Consider the following 18,048-nt stretch of genomic DNA (forward strand, 5'->3'; position numbering starts at 1 on the left):
AAGAAAATCAAATATATAATTACAAATTATGATGAATGCTAGAGAAACTGGGTGCAACTTTAGAGGACAGTGGGGTAACTGATTTATACAGAGCAGCCAGGGAAGGAATCTCAGATAAAAATAACATATAAACTGGATTTTGGAATTTGAGAAGAAGCCATTCAAGGAAAGAGCTAATGGAAAAATTTTCCAGTATTGGGAACAGTATATGCAAGTTCCTGAGATGAGAAAATTTTTTCCCACATTCAAGGAACTGAATAGAGATCATATAAATGAAGCAATGGTCAGTATAAGTGGAGCGTAATAGACTAAGGCAGGAGGAACTTGAGATTAAATTTGGAACCTGAGCAGGGACCGTCAAAGACAAAAAGTATGATATTCACTCATGAAGTTAATAAAATTGAGACTAAAATTAATCAGTACAGATTTGCAACTTCTGCAAATCTACTCTAACTTTTAAACAATTACTCTTTCTCTTTAGAGTTAGTCTTCTGTCAGTTAACTTTCCGCAAATGTTTTCCATCTCTAAATAATAGATATTGTACCAAGACTGGTACAGATAGTAGATGGTGACTAAATATTGCTGGAGGGAATGAATGAACGAATGATATTGCCTTGTGCTCTTCAGGAAGAAGTCTTTAACTACATTCACAATATCTTATCCATCCCTGGACACAGTGCAGAGGAGAAGCAGTCTGTATGGCAGAAAGCAATGGACCATATTGAGGTACTTATTCAACAAAGCTTTTAAAACTTTCATTTGTACAGATATCTCCCAAATTGTTTTTTGCTAATTAAGCTATGACAGATGTCATTAAATTGATTTGCTTTAGGATTAACATCTTTTTTCAAATAATTTATTCCACCTCATGTTTATATTCGTAAAGCGTATGTCATATACAATTTATTATATTGTGATTTCTGAAAATAACCCATGTTCAGTCAGCTGAGTGACAAACTAGAATACTAGTGGATTTTTACAATGTTGTTAGAATGATTCTGAGAGTACTCCTGATCTTTTTCTCTGATACATGATGGGAGCCATTCCCCCATCACCTGATGGAATTCTAGAAATGTTACTGCAATGAGTTGTTCTCTCTGAGGTACTTCCCTTCCTTATGTTATTGGATGATGATTCTGGTTTTGTTTATGCATGCTGTTTTACAAGAATGCAAGGGTTGACTTGAAACAAAAAGTTCTTTTTAAAAAATATGCTCTTAGATGCCTTCATGGAAAGACTAATATGTATGTGATGAGCATGTGATCATTCTAAAAAGGGGCCCCCAAATCACTCCTCACTTTAGTTTCATTAGGTTTATAACATAAAATATTCCTCAGAAATCAACAGAGCTAGAGATTTGTTGAAATCTGTTCTCTTTTATGGGTCACTGATTATTGAAAAAAAGTAGTAATGAAAGATGCTAAGGTAATTCTAGTTTTGGAAATAACATTTATATCTACAAAGTTTCCTCCTCCTCGTACCAAGGATCAGGAGGTGAGGTAGCTTCTGGTGATTGGTTTAGAGCTGTAGTGAAAGATAGGATTATTCAACATGTTTTAAATTTTTTTTACATGTGAAACACTGTAAGAAAGGATGAGCTCTGAAACTTTGAGAAAGCATTTCATCTAATGTGAATACTTACCTCTAGGTCCCAGTGATTGTAAAGTTTATAAAAATCAGAAATATGAACAGCGTCTTATGTGAAACATCTGGTGTGAAAGGTGGCACAGTCCGTCATCAGATGTGCAAGCTGAAGTAATGTCCACACTTTCATCTACAGGATTGAAAACACATATATGTTATTTAATCTTATCTTATTCCTGCTAACAATGTCAATATATCTTGGTGAAAGAACCCAAGAAAACTTTCTTCTATTTTGAATTATATCTTTTTTCCCCTTTAATCATTTTGTATTGTTTTCCCTTTCATCATTCCCTTTAAGTCTCCATAGTTACATTATGGCTCATTCTTCATTTTACTTCATCTGCATTATGCAGTGGTTTGAGCACATTGACTCCAGACATCCAAATATAAAGCTATATCTCTCTGCAGAATGTGAAGCATGGTGAATTAATCAATGAGCAAACAAGTTACTCAGCAGGAAACTCATACTGGAGAAGCAAGAAATATTTTTGCTGCACAACAGTAATTTTTGCTGACTGTATTTCCCCACATCTGCACGTATTTTCACCTTGAGCTTTTTAATACCTCGTAAAGCCACAATAGAAATCTATAGACTTTGTGTTGAAGGACTTCTGTGGCTTTAGTAATGTAAATAAAATCAACATTAAATATGTGGGGGAAATGTCCTCATAATGAAGTTTTAGATCGTATACAAAGTGTATAGATTAGTGGTTCTTAACACGTTGGGGGCTATAGACCTCTTTTGAGAATCTAAGGAAACATTAGGGCCTGCGCTTCATAATATTGTGCATAGACTCAGATGCATAATTTTGTTTACAAATACAGGGATTCACAGACACCTTAAAAGCCATCCTTAGAATTCTGGTAGAGAATCTCTAGTTTAGATGGTTTTTCCAATATGGATAACACATGTTTCATTAGATTTTTTAAAATATTTCTTACTTTGAAATATAAAAAACCTCCAAAAAGTGCATAAAACTGAAGTACAGTTTAGTAAAAAATTAAAAAGCCAACATCCCAGGAATAGAGTTATCTTTAGATACCCCGGACTGTATCCCACATGTCCTTTCCGGATCATAATTCTCTGCCTCCCCTAATACATTCATAATCCTAGTTCTTCTGATAATTTTTTGCCCTTTTATACACTGTTATTGCACCTGCCTGTATCCCTAAAAATGTATTTTTTTATTTTGCCTGCTTCTGAACTTTTTATAAGTTATACTCTGTATTTTTTTCTCAATATTTTGAGGAATTTGTACATTTTGTGGTATATAGCTGTGGTTCATTTTTATTGTTGTATAGTATTAAATTTTACAAGTATATCACAGTGTCTGCATTCTGCTGTTAATGGGCATTGCAGTTGTTTCTAGTTTTGACTATTAAAAGTAGTATGTTCACGATCATTCCTGTGTGTGCATCTTGAGCACAGTCACATGCGTTTCTCTAGGACAGTGGTTCTCAATTTGATCCCTAGTCCAGCAATACAGCATCAGCTGAGAACCTGATAGAAATGCAGTTTGCGTCTTCATCTCAGACCTTCTGAACCAGAAGCTCTGGGGGCAGGGCCCAGCAATATATTTTAACAAGCCTTCCTGGTGATTTTGATGCATGTTAGCATTGGATAATCTTTGTGATTGTCTCAGTTAACTGGGATAAATACTTTAAACTTCACATGCCAGCATTGTGTGAGATTTTCTGTTAGCTCTGTATTCTTGCTAGACTTTAAAATTTTGTCAGTCTAGTGTATGTGTAATGATATTTCATTATGTTTTAAATTTACATATCCTTAATTACTAATGAGGTTGATAGCCTTTTTTATATGTGTTGGCTATTTAAATTTCCTTTCTGTGATGTGCTTGTTCAAGTCTTTTGCCCGTTTTTCTGTTGGAATGTCTCCTGTACTCCTTGATTTGTTGGAGTTCCTTATGTGTCCTGGATGTCTTTTTGTCAGTGATATATCTTGTAAATATCTTCTACTCTGTGGCTTTTTTCTATGGTTCTTTTTAAGAAAAGGTTTTTTTCTCAAGTAGTCAAAATAATTTGTTCTTTCCATATCTAAGAGAAGTCCTCCTATATTATTATCTAGAAGTTTTCTTTTTTTTTTTTTTCATCTTTAAATCTTAGATCCATCTGAAAGCAGTTTTTGTATATAGTTAGAGGCAGGGATCCAATTAATTTTTTAAAATATGGACACTTAGTTCTCCCAGCAACAGTTATTTTAAAAGGTTGCCCTGCCGCATTGCTCAGCAGTGCTATCTTATCATAAGTGTATCAAGGATCTATATGCTTGGTCTGTGTTTCTTGGCTCTCTTCTGTGTGATTAATCTTTGTCTCCACATTCAGTACCACACTATCCTAAATATTGTCACTTTACAATAAGTCTTGATATCTTTAAGAGAGTATTGGCTATCCTTGACCTTTGATACTTCCAAATATATTTTATTTTATTTATTTTATATATATATATATATATATATATATATATATATATATGTATGTATTTCTCTGAGTTATTGTGAAGTACTGCAATACTATAGATGTTTATTTACTAAAATTGTGCCAGTTTGTTCATTGGGAGCTCTTTCACTTAGCTCTTGTGACTTTCTCATGTGCCTCATCTTTTTATTGATGTTGTTTTTATTTTAGCATCACAAGGTGCTTCAGGGTTATCTTATCTATATGTTGCCTTGGCCCTAGAATCAGTCATTTCTCCAGAGAGGCCTAATTCCTTTTATTAGAGAATAGTATTTAAAATCTAAGACTGTACATTTATTATGATTATTGCTATTGATTGTCACCTTGTTACCACTTTTGACCCTGTCAGTAAAAGGTGTTACAAAATATATGTATGTGTATATATATACATACATATGTGTGTATATATATATATGAGTTTATATATCTACATATAAAACATATAGTTGCAGTCTATCCATCTATCTACCTATTTAACCCTATCTATTATCTATCAACCTGTCTCTTAATATGAGTTCATTCTGACATCTCCAACTCAAATTCAGTTACACAGCTTTCATTCTAGCCTTACAGTTTGCTTATTGTAACTACTTTTGGCATGAGAAACCTGACTCCCAATACCTATCTATGTTTATATCCTTTTAAAATTATTTGTTCAACCTAGTATACACACATATTCAGAACTGCTGACTCGTATTAATGTGAGCAAAAAGTTTGTTAACTAGAGCACAATTGTATGTATAGTTCTATTTTGACTTTATATTTAAAGTATTCATTAAAAACATGGCTCTTCAAAGTTACTTATATGGCTCTCTTTTTTTTTGGCCTATTCTTTTTTTTTTTTTTACATTTTTTTTTTTATTGAGTAATAGTCATTTTACAATGTTGTGTCAAATTCCAGTGTAGAACACAATTTTTCAGTTATACATGAACATATATATATTCATTGTCACATTTTTTTTTCCGCTATGAGTTACCACAGATCTTACATACATTTCCCTGTGCTATACAGTATAATCTTGTTTATCTATTCTGCATTTTAAAATCCCAGTCTGTCCCTTCCCACTCCCTGCCCCCTCGGCAACCACAAGTTTGTATTCTATGTCTGTGAGTCTGTTTCTGTTTTGTATTTATGGTTTTTTTTTTTTTTTTAGGTTACACATATGAGTAATCTCATATGGTATTTTTCTTTCTCTTTCTGGCTTACTTCACTTAGAGTGACATTCTCCAGGAACATCCATGTTGCTGCAAATGGCGTTATGTTGTCAGTTTTTGTGACTGAATAGTATTCCATCGTGTAAATATACCACACCTTCTTTATTCAGTCATCTGTTGATGGACATTTAGGCTGTTTCCACGTCTTAGCTATTGTAAATAATGCTGCTATGAACATTGGGGTGCAGGTGTCATTTTGAAGTAGGGTTCCTTTTGGATATATGCCCAGGAATGGGATTCCTGGGTCATATGGTAAGTCTATTCCTAGTCTTTTGAGGGATCTCCATATTGTTTTCCACAAGAGCTTTCCTTCCTTCCCTCTCCCACTCTTAATGATTTAGTTGTCTTCTTTTACAATTTTGTGTTTATTCTTTTTGTAATTCATGGCAGTTATCTCCTTTCCAGTTATGAGTTTCTCATTTTTGTAGCATCCTGCTTCTTTTCTATTTAGAGTAGACCTGTCAATATTTCTTTTAGCATAGGTTTAGTGTTGCTAAACTCTTTTAGTTTTTACTTGTCTGTGAAGTTCTTTATCTCTCCTTCTATTCTAAAGGATAGCCTTGCTGGATAGAGTATCCTAGGCTGCATCTGTTTTTCATTCAGGACTTTGAATATATCTTGCCACTCCCTTCTGACCTGTAGTGTTTGTGTAGAGAAATCAGCTGAAAGCCTTATGGGGGTTCCCTTGTAACTCACTCTTTGTTTTTCTCTTGCTGACTTTAGGATCATTTCTTTATCCTTGACTCTGGCCATCTTGATTATGATATGCCTTGGTGTGGGTCTGTTTGGGACCCTCTGAGCTTCCTGTACTTGGATATCTGATTCCTTCTTTAGGTTTGGGAAGTTTTCAGTCATGATTTCTTCAAATACTTTTTCAATCCCCTGTGTTCTTTCTTCCCCTTCTGGAACCCCTATTATGTACAGATTGGCATGCTTTATATTATCCCATAGGTCCCTTATATTGTTTTCATTGTTTTTTATTTGTTTTTCTCTCAGCTGTTCTGATTGGGTGCTTTCTGTTGTCCTGTCTTCTAGGTCACTTATTTGTTCCTCTGCATTATCTAGCCTGCTCTGTACAGCCTTTAGGTCAGCTCTCATCGCAGCAAATGAGTTTACTAATTCTATTTGGTTCTTTATAGGTTCTATTTCATTTTTGACATATTTTATATCTCTAAACACTATTTCTTGTAGTTCCTTCAGTACTTTGATCACTCCTTTTTTGAAATCTTGATCTAGTAGGCCATCAATGTCTATTTCCTTGATCATGCTTTCAGGGGATTTCTCTTGATCTTTTAATTGGGAGTGGTTCCTCTGCTGCTTCATATTGCTCATATCTCTCTGGCACTGTGGCTTAAGGAGTATCAGTCATCTAGTTCTCCTGGAGATGGGTGTGCTCTTAATGATTTTATCGAGAGGTCTTTGTGTCTTCGCCCTGTTTCGCGAACTCAGCTTGCTGTTTCCAGAGGCCTTCTGTTGGCGCCCTCGTCTGTGCTGCTCCCAGTGGCTGTTGGCTAGCAGATCGCACACCCTCCCAACACTGGGTCAGAAGCTGAGCTCTTACCGAGTGGGTGGGCAGGTCACTCCCCCTCCCAATGCCGCAGTCAGATGCTGCCCTCGGGCAAGGCAGGTTGGCAGATAGCGCCCCCTCCCAGCACTGTGGTCAGGTGCTGCGTTCCTGCCAGGAAGTGGGGTGGCTGTCTGCCCTCTCCCTGGCGCCGGTCGCTCCGCTGCTCTGTGCAGCTGCCTGCTCTGCCTCAGGTCGGCACCCCAAAGGCAGGCTCGGGGGAAGACCGCAGAATGGTCCCGCTCCTGCTCCGTGCCAAATCTCAGCTCCTTGTTTGTCTTGGCGGCACAAGTTCTCTGAGGTGCCAGGGCAGAAAGATCCTATCTGCCTCGGGCTGTAAACAAGTCTCAGTCCTGCCTAGAAGGTTGCAGAGCCGCCAGGTGTGGATTCGGGTCTCAGCCCCACCCCGGCCTGGGTGCTGCGAACAGGAGGAAATGGTGGCTGTGGCTGCGCCCTGCCCCCCTTCTCTCTTCTTGTGAGAAGCGTCAATAATGGCAGCGCAGGTCTGAGGAGAGAAAAGGCTACGACACCCTTCCCCCCAGGGCACACTAGCTATATTGCTTTGCTTTTTTTGCAATTTATGGGGGACTGAGGTTGTTCTGCTCTGTATCCCCTCCCAGCCACGGCACTCAGCACCCTGCAGTCACCTGCGGCTGCCTCAGTGCAGCCGCCCCTGTGCTCCGCCCAGCTCGGGCAGCCTGTCCCGGCCCCCAGCTGCCAGCTCGCGTCTCGGGCTGGGTGTCATGGGGACCCTCCATGCCCATTTAACTCAGTTCTGTCGGTCAAGGAGTGCTCAGGGTGGATCTGAACCTCGGAGGCTCCCCCTTCGTCCTGCTGGCCTCTCTGCTGGAGGGGGGAGACCCAGTGAACAAGTGCCAGTCCTTCTTTGCCGCTCCCTCCCCGCCGGATCGGTCCCGCACTGTTTTGCTTTTTCTTCTTTCTTTTTCCCTTTTCTCCTACCAGATTTTTGGCGTCTTTGTCTTTCGAAGAGGGAGATGTTCTGTCGGAGTTCGGCAGGTGCTCTGGTTGGCTGAGTAGATCCGTAGATGTGAGTTTTGGTGTATTTGTGGGAGAGGGTGAGCTACAAGCGTCCTACTCCGCCATCTTGCTTCTCTCTCCAAATATATTTTAGAATCAGCTTGTCAAGTTACACCCAAAATTTTTTTTAACCTTATGATTCTGATAGGGATTACATTGAATCTATCAATCAGTTTTAATTTAAATTGACATCTTTACATTGTGAGTCTTCTATTTAATGACCATTTGGTAGAGATTTTTCATCTCTAGACTGTTAGATTTACTATCACAACTTTATATTTTTAGCACAATACTGCTATTGTTAATATTTAAAAAATTTTTATTTCTAATGTACAATATTTACTATATAATTTTTGTGGAAGTGTTCTATTTCTAGTATGCTAACAGTTTTCTCATGAATAAATTTTATCACCTTTTCTCCCTTATTGTATTTTTGTCATAAATTTTATTGATATTAAACAAGCCTTGAACTCTATGGATACTGTAACTTGATGCTAATATATTACCTTTTTTATACATTGTTGGATTTTGTTTTTATTTAGGATGTTTGTGTCAGTGCTCACGATTAAGACTGATCTATAATTTTCCTTTTCTTTCTTACATTGTTCTATTGGGTTTAGGTATCAAAATTTTGTTAGTCTCATACAATGAGTTGAAAAAGTTTCTTCTTTTCTATTCTCTATAAGAGATTTAATGTTGGAAATATTTCTTCCTTAAATGATTGCTAGAACTTACCAGTGAAGCTATTTGGGCCCAGAGTGTTTATATGGGAAGATTCTTAACTACTCAGTTCCTCTAGTGGTTAAAAATTAATGGAGGTTTTCTATTTCTTACATCACTTTAGTAAATTATATTTTTCTAGGACTATAACTATTTCGTTTAAATTTTCAAATTCTCGACATAAATTAATTCACAACGGTTTCTTTTTAATGTCCGAAGATCAGTGGTAACATTTTCTTTTTCATTTGTGATATTACCTTCTCTGTTTTGAGATGTATTGTATAAAAGTGGTATAAACTACAGTTATTTGTGTCAGCTAATTATTATTCATCTACAAATACTATCACAAAATTACTAATATATCACAAAATTTGTAGCCACAATAACTTGTCTTATTTTTATTTGACAATATATGTTGATCTGTAGCTCACCTTTGCATTTTAGCAATGGAACATGCACTTGAAGAGGTAGAATAGGGTCACAGAAACCAAGAAAGAAGAGAGTTTCAAGAAGAAAGGCTAGCCAATAGTATTTAGGAAAGTTCAAGAAGAGGGCAGATTGGAAGTCTTAGATTTGACAGAAATAGGTCTTATGAAGAGTGGCCAACCTCTTAGATTTATGACCTTAAGTTCATTTCTTAAGACACTTCTGGTTTCAAAATCCACCAGGCATCAGAAGTAAAATTGCAGAATTCTTAGCCAGAGAAATCAGAACTATATTCTTTTTTTCATTTCTTCAAGTTGTTACTTTAAGCTCAAGGGTGAAATTCACTGGCAGAGAATTTGGGAAGATGTTGTTCCTTCTTTTCATCCTGTGGAGATCATAGCCTAAATCTAGAATTTTAGTGCTTTCATTTTCTAAGAATTCTGAATTACCTTTTGTATCAGAATCTGATTTTTCACTTGGTACTTTTAATCTTTTGCTTATTTGCAATATGCCTTTAATTAAAATTGAGGCCCTGTATTGAGGTCTCCTGAAATGCAATGTAGAAGCTCATGAAAATTTTGAGGTAGATGATCATGCTTCACATCTGTGGAAATTCTATTTATATTTAACGTTAAAGATCGTTTCATCTTTTTCTTTCATTCCAGGAACTTGTGTCCCTGAAGCCTTGTAAAGCTGCAGAGCTGGTTGCTACTCACTTTTCTGAACAGATTGAAACAGTCATTAAAAAACTTCAGGTAAATTTTGCAGAACATATTGGAAAGAAACATCTAGTGGAGAGAGAATTATTGAATATCTGCTTAAGAACTTTAGATTGTAATAATTTTTTCAATTGATAGTTGCCTTTTAATAGCAGTTTCTATACATTGTGTGTGTGTGTGTGTGTGTGTGTGTGTATTTGGAAGCAGTTATGGATCTCTGAGTCTGGAAATGAGGGAATTCCTCTTTGTGCATAAGAAATATTAACAACACAGAAACATTTTTGAAACTATAACCTAGAAATCATAATCCACAGAGGATTCCCCCCTCCCCCGCCCCACCTCCCCATATCCTTTGCTATAGTAGCTGCAAGTGTATTCTCTTTGGGTTTCATGTTATTTATTCAGACTTCTGCCATCCTCAAATTGGGTTCATGATGACTACTTAGAATTTTTCTTGTAAAGTCTTAACTAGAATGCAGCTATATTAACGTTGAATATTGAGATGCTCAGTTTGAAGCTCTATATGATGGACCTAGTATTCCACTTATCACTGCCATGGCAGTGCTAGTACAATGTTTTGCCCACTACCGTTATGGCCACAAGTGAGAGAGACAGGGACTAGGACAATGACGGGGGCGTGTAGCACAACCCAGGGTCCCCAAGTGGCAATAATAGTCGTTAGAGATAGGATGCAAGATGGAAACCAGAGCAGTGAGTGGGAGGCAGCTGGTATAAAAGACAAAGATACGGAGTTCATTCATTTACACACGACTGCTGCCCCACCATGTACCACAGTATGGTAGTCTCTGAGGGGCACAAATAAGAATACAGTGTTTTCTTTAATTTTTCTTATGGAACAGAGAAGCACCTATTTAACCACAGCACAGTGTTAAAAGCTCTATACCAAACATGTAAAAAAGTACTGTAGGAACAAGAGTTCTGTGTGAGAAAGAGAAGTCAGATAAGAGTTCCCAGATATGCATGAACTGGCTTTAATAATTGGTATCAGTTTTCTAGGCAGAGAATTGGGAAGGAGTTCTGGGTATGTAAAGACTTAAAGGCACGAAGCAACATGCATATTCAGAGAATGACGCGGTGGGGACAATAGTAGACAAAGCATTATTAGATTAAACTATAAAAGGTATGTCAGAGGGGAGGAGTTAAAGGTATAGAGACTGGAAAATAGAGTTTTGGGGCTTACATTGAACAATCTTATATGTAATGCTAAAAAATAATATACTGAATCTTATGTGTACTGGAGAATTACTAGTTTTTTAGGCAAAGGAACGATACCATTAGATTCATTTTATAGAAAATTAACTCTGTAGTGTAGAGAATGGACTGGCAAAGAGCAAATGGAGGAGAGACCAGTTAGAACACTTAAAAGACAAAAGGTCTTGGTAGAAGATGGTAAGGACAGGATGAAGGCAGTGATAGTGGAGAGGACAGTTCCAAAATAGGTTTGTAAAGTAAAATGTACATGGCTTGGAAATTAGTTCAACATGATGAGTGAAGTTAAAAATGACTCCCAGATATAGGGTTGGTTGTCCAGCGTGATGAAGTCCATTAACTCAAGATAAATACTCATCCATTAATTCAGTAAATATTTGTGTACCTGCTCTGGGCCAAAAGCACACAGATGAAGTGTTGAGGCTGCAAAAACATATACAGTTGACCCTTGAACAATGTGAGGGTTAGGGTTGCCGACCTGGGTGCAGTAAAAAAAATCCTCCTATAACTTTTGTCTTACCAAAAACTTAACTACTAATAGCCTACTGTTGACTGGAAGCCTTATCAGTGAATAGTCAATTAATACATGCTTTGTATGTTACATGTATTATATACTGTATTCTTACAGTAAAGTGAGCCAGAGAAAAGAAAAACATATTAAGAAAATCATAAGGAAGAGAAAATACATTTATAGTACTGAACTGTGTTTATCAGTACCATAAGTTTCATCATCTGTTTACAAGATGAATCATTTGTCAGTCCCTATATCAATATTGCCTGATACAAAACACTGTAGATGTTAAACATATTAGTAACACTAGACATCCAAGGTGAAAAGATAATGTGAAAAAGAAATTCATATTTATTTACAGGTATAACAATTCATGCATTGATAATGAAAAAGCAGCAGTATGATGGCTTTATGGTAGCCCAGGGCAATCGATACAGTAGCTTCATGGTAGCCTAGCTTACACACTAATGAATGAATTATTATAAAGTTTGTTATGGCACACAGTATTACAGTCTTATTCATAATACAGTATTGGAAACTTTGTTACATTTTTTAGAAAACCATCTGATAACACAGTTTCTCTAATTAAGAGAGAGAGAAAAAGGGGTATATATATATTTTTTTGCTTTTAATTTTTTACTTTATTTATAGGCTATGGGGTTCACCTACAAGTTTTTTCAAATTGTTGCAAATCTTCCAAATTTTTTCCAGTATATTTAGTGAAAAACATTCACATGTAAGTCGACCCACTCAGTTCAAATCTGTGTTGTTTAAGGCTTAACTATAAATGTACCCCTGTGCTCATGGAAGAAGACAAATAAGCCAAAAGATAAGTGAAGAATAGTGTGACTTGAATGATGGTAGAGCACTCACTGCCCAGGATCCTGAGGAGTCCATTCTAGTGAGGCGGGGACAGGAGGACGTTTCTGCTAAAACTGCTCTCAACCCACAAAGCTTCCCCACTCCTTTAAAAATCAGCGGTTCTGATGAATCTTCTCAACTCTAGTGTTATTATTGTTTAAAATGTAAGGTTATCCATTGCACGATTTTCTTTTTCCTATAATCTTTAAAAATATTTAGAGACAGAGAGGTCATTTAAATGAATATAATGTCATTCATTAGACAGATATATAAAAGCTGGAAGTGTTGTGGATTTAAAATAGACAAAAATTTTTGGCTCTGTGACTGTGGACTCTTTGTAGAGTCTTATGCATTTCTTTTAAAGAAATTAAGTATTTATTGCAGAGCTTTATTGATTATATGAGAATCCCACACAAATTTTATAAAGTGCCTTTACTTTTGATGGCAAGAAATATGCCTCTGAACAATTGTTTTCAGAATTCTTCAAGTGAAAAATAAGCCAGAATATTACATTATAACCAGAAGGAAAGTTATGTAAAAATAGAACTTGATAGGCCAGGGAAAAGATAAATAATCAAAGACTGATAAATGTATTTAAAATGTTACATTCTAAATGTTAATCCTTTCCGGTTTTGAGGTCCCCTGTTTTTTATAGGTAAAGTTTGAATGTGTCAAAAAAATAAAGAAAAAAGGAAAATTAAACTATAATAATTTTTGCTTAGCTTTCCTATGAACTTAGAAATATTAATATTCGTGTAGTAAAGTGGAAGAAACAGATTTTATGGCATGTTAATTGCTGACCTGTTGCAGTTTGTTGTCTCTTCTGTAATTGATTATATTGGGGAGTTAATAAGCTTTTTAGGTGATGTTTGTTATTTGGGCCTTAACCTCCCACCCCAACTAGATTTACTATCTCATAGTAGGCCTTTGTCACAAGAAGGACTAGGTGAGGCACTGTAAACCCATTGGTGCAGCCAGAGCAGTTCAGAGCACCTGCCATTCCAAGGGTCCTCATGCTGGGAACCATTAAGGAATGTGTCTCAGTGGAGAGCTTTCTTCCACCCTGACCCCCGCAATAATAAGGTGTTTGTATTTCTTCTGCACTTAAAATTGAATATGTGACAGTGATTAGAATTACTGAGAGGAAATGACCTCCAAATGATTATTGAGAATTTCTTAGATCTGTACAGAGAGCTTAATGGAAATAATCATACACATGTGTGCTTTTAAAAGGGATATTCTAGAGTTGTTCTTTACCGTAGCATAGTTTGAAGAATTTGTTTTAATATTTAATTGTATTTTTTATTGTTTTTCTATTCAGAACCAGGTTTTGCTTTTCAAATTTTTGAGGAGTCTTCTTGATCCAAGGTATGTTAATAAAATTGTTTTTTATGATACATAGATGAGATATCAAAGGAAATAAACTGAGGTTAAGAAACTGGCCCATAATATCCAAATAGTACAGTCAGCTCTTGATTTTTAATTTTAGCAGGAGTAACAGTTACTGAGATTATTCCAAATATGTGTTCAGAAAATTGATTTCATCTTGAGGGAGTACTTTTCATTTGAACATGAGCATACATGATGAGCTGTCAGTGGAAATAAAATAGTGGAGGCATGCCATGAGGACGTGTTTCAGGAAGAAATTTGGTGACCATCTGGCTTCCCCTGCCTGTGCTAGCTTCACTCCTTCTTATTCCTTATTCCATGCTGTAGATTGATAGCTTTACTTTTCAAAGCAAACACCTAGTTCACAGCCCACTTCTAAATTTACTACCTTTTAAACTCATTTGAAGTGTTTAGTTTTAAATAAATTTCCTGGAGGTGTGAGAAGGAAAGTTTAAATGTTTTTTTAAGTGCTACTGTGGTACTAATCCAAGGAGATGATGAAATTAGTAATGGATTTGTAAGTAAAGCAACCCAGTATGTGAGATCTTCACGTCTTCCTGTGATGAAGTAGAGTACACTAGGAGGTGACTATAGTATTTAATATCCTATGAGACAGTTTTTCTTGACCAGAATTGTGTATCAGAATCACCTAAGAAACTTTTAAAAATATGGTTGCCTGGGCCCAACCCCATGGAATCATTGTGGATGGAGATATTTTTTGATGTACACTGAGAGTTAAGCATCACGGGCTTAAGTGTAATATTCCAGGATGGCATAGCTTTCACATCAGATGTACAAGTTTTTAAGTTGTGTCATAATGTAACTAGCCATTGAAAACAGTCATAAACTTACTTTAGCAATTATAATACTATAAAAATATAAAGTTTAGGTTCTTCTAGTATCTTGTGTTGTTTTAAATACTGAAATACCAAGAATTTTGTGGATTGTAATAGTTTTTTGAAATTTCAGTCATTTAAACCTTAAGCAGACTATGCTTCATTTAAATTTAGAGTCATACAGATGTGTTTATGCTGATGTTGAGAAAAGCAGTCTGACTATATATATACTTTCCTGCACCCCAGTTCAACTCCTTTCCAAAGTATCTGTGTTTTAATTCCCTGTTCTCAGAATATTACTGAAGCTAGACATCTTTTTTTATTTCTATGAATCATTTGTACGTCCCTCAGATTCAGTTTGGGCCCTAGAATTAACTGATGGAGATATCTTGGAGTTGGGATTAGGGGTAGGAGGGAAGGAAGAGAGCGGGGAGGGGGTTAGTGGGGAGCTGGGGGAAGCGGTGAGAGAAGGGCTGGGGAGCTGGGGAGGACTGAGATGGGTAGAAGAGGAAGGAGGTGCCCAGTCCTTTTTCGGGAGCCTGTGCACTTTTCTTCCCATGGTAAAATTCCTTCTGTTCCTCTCTTGTTTCCTCCAGTGTCAGAACCATTCTCTTAGGGCCTAATTCCTTTTCCCCAGGATAATTTATTTTAACCAAGTTCTTTTTCCCTAAATATCCTACCTGGAGAGACTCAAGCTGGAAGGACAGCTTTGAACTTGACCTTTTCTCACATGTAGCAAAGTATAGAAGACAATGGTGACCAAATCTTCATTATATTAATTTTAAAAACAAGCATTATATAAATATCAATATTATCATTCACTCTTATATTACAGTCACTACCTTAAACTTCACAGTGATAAAAGTGGCAAATCACAAGAGTATCAGAGGTCTTCCATGCAGAGTCCTGCTCTGTTATTCCCTGTACCTAGATTGGAAAGGTGGTATCAGTAAGATCCTTTAAGAGTACAGTGAAAGTTGTTTTATTCCCTAGCAAACCACAAATAATTTTACATTTACTCGGTATATTTTATCTCCCCAAGTTAACCACAACCCAGGATAATTAACTCTAAGTTAACTTGTCTTACGTTATTCCTACCTGTCATATCAGTTCAGCTGCAGGGCCCTCTTAGCTTCTTCAGAAAGAAGTAGTACACCCGCAGTCCTTCCTTTTCCCTCTTCCAAAAAGCAACATGACCTAGAATGTTTTCACTTTTGACAATAGCCAAATCGCTGGCTTTACTTTAGCCTAGAGAAATTAAGAGCTGACAGAGATTCTCCCTTTGACCAAACTTTAGTCAGACTCCTCTGAGCACACTAGGTGTGACCTTGGGCATTTATTCCCAGTTTTATAGTTTAGTTTTAGCAAGAATCCTACTAAGTCAGTTTAGTTAGAATCCTCATACTCATGGCTGATCACCCTTGGTTTCTGTCCAAGTTTATCATCCCTCACCAGCCCGCAGGTGATATCTGATCACCCTGGCCTGCCTTTAGCAGGAACTCTGTTAGGTCAGTTTAGCAAAGAATTAACCTACCCTCTTAGTAACTGTCCATTCACAGACTGCCCCCCACCTCCATGGCTGTAAATCTCTACTTTTCCTCATATTCAGAGTTGAGCCCAATCTCTCCCCCTTACTGCAGCACCCCGTTGTAGTATTCCCTGTGCCTATCATGACAGTCCGAATAAAGTCTGCATTACTGATTAAACAAGTATCACAGATCATGTTTTCTTTAACAGAACCTTGAATTAACAAGATGGTAACTTTAGTTCCACTATTAGAAAGAAGTTACCATCACCTCCAAGATGTCAAAGACCTCGTGCTCTGCTCTGAGAGTCCTAATCCAGAATCCATCATACTTTGTCCTCTTCCTTTATGTCTTATATAGGCCACAGGCATCATTTTGATTATGCTGTAAATTTATTTTTCAATTTGATGTTTGACATTTCAATGCAATCATTTTTGTATAAACAGTATTTCAATGATAGTATCTCAGACTAATCCATAAAAGCTGTTTAACCTGCAGTGTAAACGTAATACTAGTAAGGGGAGGGGAAAAATTTTTCTTTCTACCCTTCTAGGTTCTAGATAGAGTAAGAAGAAAGCAGCATACAAATTTTTTAGTATTAAGTTTTACTTGACACGGGAGCCTTCATAAAGGAATGAAGAACCAAAGAAGCAGTTAGACCTGATTGTTTTATGCTAGGTTTGATGAAGAGTAGAAAGTCATGGGCAGATATGGTAGGACTGAAGGATATGAGCTAAGGAAAATAAACTGGGGAAACTTAACAAGAACTGTTTGTTTGGATTCCTCTCACTGTCCCTCCATCTTCAGAGATGAGGAAAGCCTCCAGGAATAGACAGAGCACCTCTCATAAGGTGGTCTTGTGATCTGCTTCATAGAAAAAGAGAGAGGTCAGAGTCTTTCTTGCATCCACTGTTTCTCAAATTCCTTTAGCTTAAGATACTCAGTATGCCAAGGTACCAAATTTTGGAGTAGCATGTCACTAATAATACATTGAATTCTGGATTAAGGGAGAGGAACAAGGTTAAGAAGGTTGAATGCAGAGGGAGTTAGGAGTTGCTTCCCGAACCTGCCTTAGACAAAGTTTTGAATTATAGAAAGTTTGTCTTTGGTGCCCTTTGAACTCTGCCACCTCCCACTCTGTCCCCTTCTTTCAAGGGGTACAGGATGCACACAGTCTTCGAGCTCTCCACTTTATAAGTGCACTCAGATGTATGGTATTGTTCCTAGGTAGATTTTTAAAATCCAAAATTACCTTCTTCCATGCTGCAGTCAAAACTCTTTCTAGTTGCTTGTCAATTTCTGTCATGTGACACTTTTACAAGTGGGAATATTCAGGTAACATATGAGTACAATGAAAAAACCCTTTTCCAATACCAATTGGGTAAGGAGAAAGCAGGGAGTGTGGACTACTTTGCATTAGTCTCTAAATGATTTCCCATCACACTTCTTGAGTGTTCTTGTTGGCTAATCTGAAGAAAAGGATTAGAGTCTTTTCAGGTATTGGGAAAACTGAAGTGGGAAACAAGGGGAATATAGAAAAAGATGTTAAGGGGTAAAAGATTTTCAAGAATGGGTAGACTGTCCTGCCTGGCAGTTTTCCCTGGCAGACCACTTCAGAATATTTTTGCCTTTGATTCTTCCTTTTCTGTTCTTCTTAAGCAGTAGAATTTTTTTTTAACATCCGGGTTTTGCCTCCCATGAAGCTTCTATAGCTATATTCTGGAAGTAGAGAAAATTAAAGAAAACAGTTATTTTGGGGTGGTGACTATTTATATGTGTCATATCAAAATACTACTTTTTCCCTCTTCCTTTAAAATCTGAGTTAGTAGGATTCTTATTACTGTGTATATATAGTTTATGAATATTTGATTTAACATTTACTTGTATTTATTG

General features: G+C 36.7%; 1 protein-coding gene across 4 annotated transcripts in view; it reads left to right on the forward strand.

Annotated features, from left to right (window-relative positions):
- VPS8 (VPS8 subunit of CORVET complex) overlaps positions 1 to 18,048 on the forward strand; it is a 222,944-nt gene that overhangs the window by 119,590 nt on the left and 85,306 nt on the right. For all 4 annotated transcript variants that reach the window (XM_064493453.1, XM_031452660.2, XM_064493456.1 and 1 more), the window contains 3 exons: positions 629 to 727; positions 9,749 to 9,838; positions 13,726 to 13,772. In XM_064493453.1, coding sequence (XP_064349523.1) covers positions 629 to 727; positions 9,749 to 9,838; positions 13,726 to 13,772 — 236 coding nt within the window. The remainder of the gene's footprint in view (positions 1 to 628; positions 728 to 9,748; positions 9,839 to 13,725; positions 13,773 to 18,048) is intronic.

This window comes from Camelus dromedarius, chromosome 2 (genome assembly GCF_036321535.1).
Source record: "Camelus dromedarius isolate mCamDro1 chromosome 2, mCamDro1.pat, whole genome shotgun sequence".
NCBI lineage: Eukaryota > Metazoa > Chordata > Mammalia > Artiodactyla > Camelidae > Camelus > Camelus dromedarius.